Below are 7,754 nucleotides of genomic sequence, written 5' to 3'. Positions count from 1 at the left end.
AACAATTTCTAGTAACGAAAACAAAATAAAAAGTTAAAATAACGTAGGGAGAAAGAGAGGAAAGGGAAAGGCTTTCGAATTTCCGCTCATAAGCAGAAGTATGTGCAATCTTCTAATTTTTCTTAATGTGAAAAATCTTCGAACTACTTTTGAACAATACATTGCTGGTTTGTGCTGTTCTGGTTAGCTTTTTTTTTTTCAAGCATTGCATGCTGCGTACAAAATACACCTCACTTCAGTGTGTTTCACTGCACGGATGGTGCTGTGGGAGATGCACAATTAAGAATTTTGTGCAGGTGGTGGTACTCTCGAATGCCGGCCAATGAGTCCGGCTACGGAACTGGTTGGCGCAGTTGCTGACCATATGGCAACAAGACTGCCAAACCCATTTGACAGTGACGGAGCCCACGTCGGCGAGGCAGTGCTGTCCCTGCCACCTGCTGCACTATTAGAGGCCATGGTAAACGGCAACGAAACAAGCCAAGGTGACTTTTCCAGTAAATAAGGCTGCCCTCTTTAAATACTAGTTACAACTGTCACGGTTAGTTTTCCTCGTGCATCAAGTCCAAAACCTGCGCCTGGGCTGAGAAAGACTTTGTCGGGGAGGGCTATGGATTAATTTCAACTGCAAGGGATTCTTTAGCGCCCGCATTACATGCCGCATGCCGCATTACACGGGCATTTACACATCTCGCACCTATCGATATGTGGCCGCAGCATCCCTGATTCAATCCGTAACTGGTGCTCAGCGATCGAGCGGCACTGCAGCAGACGTTAGTTATTTTCTGCTCGTTGTATGTGCATGTGCTCAAGCAAGCGGGGCCACATATTTATTAGTACTTCTTGACGGGCTCCTACTGGGTCCATTTTTCATGACGTCACATATATGTTGATAAGTTTATTTTTAGATGTCTACAATAGTCGTGACCATGTAAAGGATGTTTTTGGTTCTCTGTTATGGTCTGAATAGCCTCTATTCATGGTCTTATTTGTTCTTTGCGTGTCATATCACAGCAGTCTGTATGTAAGCATAAGAGTCCACCAATTTTGTCACAGCATTGCAGAGTTCTCATGAAGGCATTGTATGTATGCACATGTTTTTGCAGATGATGTTCCTGCACAGTCACCATTGCTGAACAGCCGGGTCATAAACGAGGATGAACTTCCTGTTCAGGAAGAGTGCCTCAACGCAAGCAGACGAACAGTGGTCGTGCCAAATCAGAGCTCATCTGAAGGCATCCCACCAACACAAACTGCTCGCACGAGGGCAGGTGGCCCCCGTGTTGCTGCGGTAGAGCGGACGCTGGCTCCTGAACTAGCTGCCAGAATTACGGCCATTGAAGCTGAGGAGCGGCGCAAGGAAGAGCTGCACCAACTCGATGTGCAACTCCGCAGGAGCCAGCTGGCCGAGCAGCGGCTAAAAGTCAAAATGCAGCGCAAGCTGCTTTCTCTCGACATTCAAATTCGGAAAAAGCAGTTAGAAGCAATGCAGCGCTAAATGGAAAAATAAAATTTAGTTGTACATATTTGTCTGGGAACACTTCTGTGTATAATTACAAACACTGTCGTCATTTTGATGCAGTCGTACAGTATATGCTCATTCCTTCAGTTTCTTAAAAACAATGTTCTTTATTTAACACACTGCACATGTATAAACAGCACAAAGAAATATAATATGGAAAAGATCAATCAGAAAAAAAGGGAGGTAGCCTAAAAGCGGCCAAAAGGAAATCCGTCGTTGGCCGAAATTGGAGAGTGCCATAGTCGTTCACAAGGAAATTGACAAAATACTAGTTGTGAAGGGTGTCACGCAGGGAGACACGTCTCCAGTACTATTTGCCACGTGCTTCCAGGATATTTACAGAGAACTAGAGAGGAAGCAACTGTAGATGAAATTTAATGGCGAATGCCTCAATAATCTGAGATTTTCTAAAAATATTTCACTGCTAAGTAGCTAAGGACAAACTTCCAAGCATGATCGAAGACAAGCAAAGGAAGCAGAACGGTGGTTGTAAAAATAATATTGACATCTCCAGTAATGTTAACACTCGGAACGGAACAGCCCACGAGAGGCAGCAAAGCATTGAAAGTTGTAAGGTAAATGCATCTATTTAGAGCATAGTGACCACAGATCCGCACCACACGTGTAAACTAACTAGGATAATAAGAATGATGGTGCAGCGCATTTGGCAGGCACTCTCCAGCCATGAATGGCAGTTTACTAGTATTCTTCAACAGCCATATCTTGTGGGGCAAAGCCTATAACCTATTTATTTATTTATGAATACTGTCAACCCTCATTTGAGGGTCATTACAGGGAGGGAAAGTGAACAGAAAAAAAAATGCATGTATAACCATGAATGAACAAGCTTCTTTGAGCATACAATACAAGAGAGCATTGAAACGCAACACAGTTCACACCACTGTAGAACCACTTGCTATACAAAAAGTAATATTGGACAATCAGTTACGCGCCCATCTACAAGAATCCCATGCCTAGACGGAATCCCCAAGTGCATTCAAGAATGCCGCTACACCTGTAGACTCAGTAACGTGAGCGGGCAGTTTATTCCAGTGCTCAATAGCATCCGGAAAGAATGAGCAGCAAAAGACGTTAGTTCGTGTCAAGTATGGCCGAATCGCTTTGTGGTGGTTAAGGCGGGAGCTTAGTCTACCTTTAGGCTGCAGATATTTTTCTTTATTGATGTTAATTTCTCCGTGAATTATTTGGTAAAGTATTTTTAATCTCTGCTTTTTACGTCTTTTTTCTAATGTTTCTAGACTACATGAGTTTAACATCTCCGTTACCGAATCTGTTGTCCTGTATTTTGAACAAATGAATCTCGCTGCACGTCTTTGAATCTTTTCTATTTCCATTGAAAGAATCTTCTGCCGAGGAGACCATACTACAGATGCATATTCAAGGGAAGGCCGTATGAGAGATTTGTATGCTAAACGTTTGACATCTTTCGTTGCTCTCCCCAACTTTCCTCTTAGAAAACACAGTTTTCTGTGTGCCACCGCACAAACATTTTCGGCATGATTGTGCCAACTTAGGTTGTGAGAAATTGACACCCCCAGATACTTGAATGTACTAACCAAATCGTGACCTGCAATACTGTACTGAAAAGAAATTATATTTCGTTTGTTAGTTATATGGGTAAATGTGGTCTTATTGAAGTTGATTTTCATTTCCCATTTCTCACACCAAAGTGCAAAAGCCTGCAGGTTTTGGTTAATGTTAATCTGATCTCCTTCACATGTGACAGGTGCATAAATGAGGCAATCATCCGCAAATAGTTTCAGTTTAACAGAATTTCCAACAGCACATACTACGTCATTGATATAAACTAGAAATAGCAATGGCCCCAGCACAGAACCCTGTGGTACACCAGAATACACATCCAAAAAGCGAGACTCACAATTGTCAACACGTACCGCCTGTTTGCGTTTCGCCAAGTACGCTTCTATCCATCTAAGGATGTCTCCATTAATGCCAGCCCTTCGCACTTTCAGGAGTAATTTGTCATGAGGAACCTTATCAAAGGCTTTTTCAAAATCTACACAAATAACATCAATCTGTCCCCGGTCATCTATAGCTTTAGAAAGGTCATGTATTGTCTCAATTAACTGTGTCACCGTTGAAAACCCTCGACGGAAGCCATGCTGACATTCAGAAAGTAGTCCGTTTGTTTCCAAAAAAATGATAATATGTTTCGCAATAACATGTTCCATTACCTTACAGCAGATTGAAGTAAGTGACACAGGCCGATAGTTGTTCATAAGTGTGCGATTGCCACTTTTAAATACGGGTATAACAATGGCAGTGCGCCAGTCTTGTGGCAGATAATGAGTTACGAGTGATTTTCGGAATATAATTACCAAGTAGAAGGACATCCATTCAGCATACCGTCTCAAGAAGCATGTAGGTATTCCATCCGGGCCGATAGCTTTTTTTTCGTCCAATTGTATCAGCTGCTGAAACACGCCCCTCTGAGTAAAGCTGATAGCATCGATAGACGTTTCACGAGAATGTGCTTCGTCGTGTGCGTCGCTTTGGCTCGTGTTTCTTGCGAATACAGATTGGAAATACTTATTGAAGTGGTCGGCCATATTCGTTTTATCTGCAATAAGTTCGGCTCCCACTGTCACCTGCTTTACTCTTTCCTTTCTTTTATCAAGATAGCGCCAAAATTTCTCTGGAGAATTTCGCAGAAAACCACTAAGAGTGTGATTGAAAAATCTTTCTTTTGCAGCCGATAGCAACATTTTTATTTTTTGACGTAAAACCTGTATGTCGTTGAAGTCGGCCTTCTTTCTACGCAATCTTTTCAACTTCCGTTTCGCGTGAATGATATCCCTGGTGACCCATGGGTTGCGCTGCTTTGTTTTCTTAACTCTAGTTGGAACGTACCGGTCGACACAAGTACTGATGATAACTTTAAGACGCTGCCATAAACATTCAACTGATGCATTTTCAGAGGCACTTTCAAATTCATCAAAACAAGTTTCCAGGTAATCCAGGATAGATGTATCATCGGCCTTCCCGTACTCTTTGATTTCTACTCGAACCATAGGTTCCGCGGGAACGTTTGCAGAAGTAAGCACTGTCACGAAAATAATTTTGTGATCAGATATTCCATCGGTGACATTTGTTTCAATATCTCCTACATTATTTGAGAGGAACACCAAGTCTAGTAATGACTGTGACTGAGGCGATATCCGTGTAGGTTGTCCAACTACTTGTCTCAAATTGTAAAAGAAAGCAATATCCAGCAATTTTTCAGCGCTAGAAATTTCTGTATGCCCAGGCGTAGTCAATCCCCAATCAATATGTGGCAAGTTGAAATCTCCAGTCATTACCAGGCGGGTGCTCCTAGTTACATGACTGAAAAGAAACTCATTCAACTTATCTAGAAAATCGGATGAAGTATTCGGTGGCCTGTAAATTGCTCCTATGACGTACGCAGCACCAGAAAACATAATTTTACACCACACTGACTCCGGCATTTCGCTCGTAATCGTGGAAACTGAGAGCGATGACTTCACAATAATGGCCACACCACCCCCACGGGAATCTCGATCCCATCTGAGCATTGTGTAGCCAGGAGGAACAATGCAATCAGAAGAAACATCACTGTTGAGCCATGTTTCCGTTATGCAAACGACATGCGGGTCCTCTGAGAGCAATAAAAATTCCAATTCTGTGACCTTGTTAAGAATGCTGCGAGCATTCAGCAGAACTATCCTGAGCTATGAATTACTTTCACTTCTGGAAGGTGATCCATTATGGCTGTTATCTGTTGTCTCCGATTCGTTGTGGGTGTTTCGAGCACCCTTACGTTGGGTCCGGCAGAGGAAACGCTCGTTTCGAGTGTTGTCCCAAGAGTACAGACGGTCATCTATCTTCAGTTTATCGTGAACCAGCGATACCTTTTGTCCGTTAGATCGTTCGACAGCAGCAGACTGCCACAAATTCTTCCGAACTTGTACAATATCTTTTGCGTAGTCATTGCTGACGCTAACAGAGGTGCCTTTAAGTTTGTGGCAGTTTTTAAGAACGCTGTCTTTTTCCCTGGAATCATAGAATTTCATAATTACTGGTCTAGTAGCTCCTGTTTTCTTTCTTCCTAGACGATGAATTCTTTCGACTGAAGTAACCTGAACACCAAGATCCTTGTGGAAAATATTGTCTACAACTGCTTTTCTCAGATCTAACTCTGACTCAGTGGCTTGTTCAGGGAGCCCAAAAACTAAAAGATTGTTACGCCGGCCGCGGCTTTCAAATTCCACTAACTTTTTAGCTTGCTCTTTGATGATAGACTAAAGGTTATCAATTCTTGTGCTCATTTCCTTGAATGCCGCTAGAAAGTCCAATAACCCTTCCGTCCTTGCATTCAGCTCACCGATTTCGTCTTGAATAGCTTTCAATTTTCGATCCGTGTCTGCCTGATTCTTTACAATCATCTGCAAGTATTCCTCTGTTGTAGGCCCCGGATTCTCCTCAATATCGCCCGACGTCAACAGCAACAACAACACTGTCCAGAAATCACTCAAAATTGCGCGACACCTGCGAGGGGGGCCGATACACTGCAGAACTACAAAAAGGAAAATGATAAATGTAGCGGTTAAAGTGCAGAATGAATGAGGGAATAAATGAGAGTTGGTGACATCCTAGATGGAATCAAGAAGAAATGGGCATGGGCAGGGCATGTAATGTGAATTCAAGATGAATGTTGGGCCATTGGTAACAGAATGGATCCCAAAAGAAGGCAAGCATAGGAGAAGGCGGCGAAAGTAGGTGGGCTAATGAGATAAGGAATTCTGCCACAACAAGGCGGCCGCAGCTGACACAGGTCAGGGTTAATTGGAAAGATACAGGAGAGGCCTTCGTCCTCCCGTGGACGAAGTTCAGCTGATGATGACATTAAATTGCTATAAGAAATAGAAAAAAGAAATAGGCAAAAACAATGCAAATACCATAAAAGTAACGGTTCTTTAACACTAGAAAAGTATTGTACACATTTGCCGAGAAGGTAATTAGGACACCTAACGGAATGATCTGGCTATAAGCCCCACCCGAACATGAGAGCCATTCACTGTGTTGGCAGAAGGCTGCGGTGGCACATGGAGCTGCTGGGGTTGCACGCTGGGCCGTGGCTGCTGGATAACGGGGAGGGCCACAGCAGGTGGCTCCGGGTCCTTCCGTAGAACAGCGAGGTTGTGAAGGGCGCCGCAGGCAGTTATTATAACTGCTGAGCGCTCAGGGCGGTTTTGGAGGCCCATATCTAAGCATGGAAAGCGGCGCTTCCAAACTCCAAAAGCCCTCTCCACACTGTTTCGGGTTTTGATGTGGGCCGCCTGATACCTGCGTGAAAGACGAGCAGTTTGAAGTAAAAAGTTGTATAGCTGTGCTAAACTGAAGAGCACAGCAGTCTGCGCATTACATTCTCAGTGGCCCCATTGCAGCTACTAATGAAGCTTTAATTACATTTGCACGCCTCGGGAAGTATTAAGTCATCTTCAGGGGCCTTGTCCGTCAACCGGTGGCAAATGTATTAAGTCTGAATGTTGAATTTGTGTTGAATTTGATTAGAAAAATGGGAAAAGCATGGGAAAATTAAGTGTTTCGGTAACAAAAAAAATGGAGGATCCACTCTTTGATGTAAAGAGTTTACAGAGCAGAACAGCAGCAAAAGGAGATGACATTCGTACATTTGTGTTGCCTTCAATCAAAGAAACTATGATGTATAAGTTCCCTCTTGTACTTACCTGCCCTCTGGGGTATTTGGTGGGTTGGCATCTGCCAGAGGTGTCATTAAAAATGACATGCAGGGATAACCTGCGTCTCCCAGTAGCAACCCGGGAACTCTCTTCGTCTCGTAGAGGACTCGTGCACGGCTGTTATCAAAAATTCTGCTGTCATGGACTGATCCAGGCCAGCCGACGACCAAGTCGTAAAATTCCAGTCTTGGCCCCGTTATTGCCTGAGGATAAAATATTATGTCTCTGTCATGAAGATATTCTCAGGAAATGAATATAAATTTTTGTGGCTACATGTCAAATCACTGTACTCTTCAGCAATTAATATCTATTTATATAGCTTAGGTTCTATGTTTTACAAGCAACAAGAGCCAGAAAAATTAGCACATTCATTAAAACGGCGCAAATTGTTTGCTTGCAATGCAAGTGAAAATTTGGTGCTTCATGTAACAGGAACGCTAGGTAACATACATGGTATTTATTAATTTTTA

General features: G+C 43.0%; 1 protein-coding gene across 1 annotated transcript; it reads left to right on the top strand.

Moving 5' to 3' along the window:
* Positions 1-239: 239 nt before the first annotated feature.
* LOC144098215 (uncharacterized) lies at positions 240-2,526 on the top strand. The gene is made up of 2 exons (XM_077630715.1): positions 240-485; positions 1,107-2,526. The coding sequence occupies exons 1-2, from the start codon at positions 323-325 to the stop codon at positions 1,496-1,498; spliced, it is 555 nt and encodes a 184-aa protein (XP_077486841.1). The 5' UTR covers positions 240-322; the 3' UTR covers positions 1,499-2,526.
* The last annotated feature ends 5,228 nt before the right edge of the window (positions 2,527-7,754 follow it).

This window comes from Amblyomma americanum, chromosome 1 (assembly GCF_052857255.1).
Source record: "Amblyomma americanum isolate KBUSLIRL-KWMA chromosome 1, ASM5285725v1, whole genome shotgun sequence".
Classification (NCBI taxonomy): Eukaryota; Metazoa; Arthropoda; class Arachnida; order Ixodida; family Ixodidae; genus Amblyomma; species Amblyomma americanum.
Note: the sequence above shows the minus strand (reverse complement) of the source record. Positions and strands in the feature narration are given on the sequence as shown.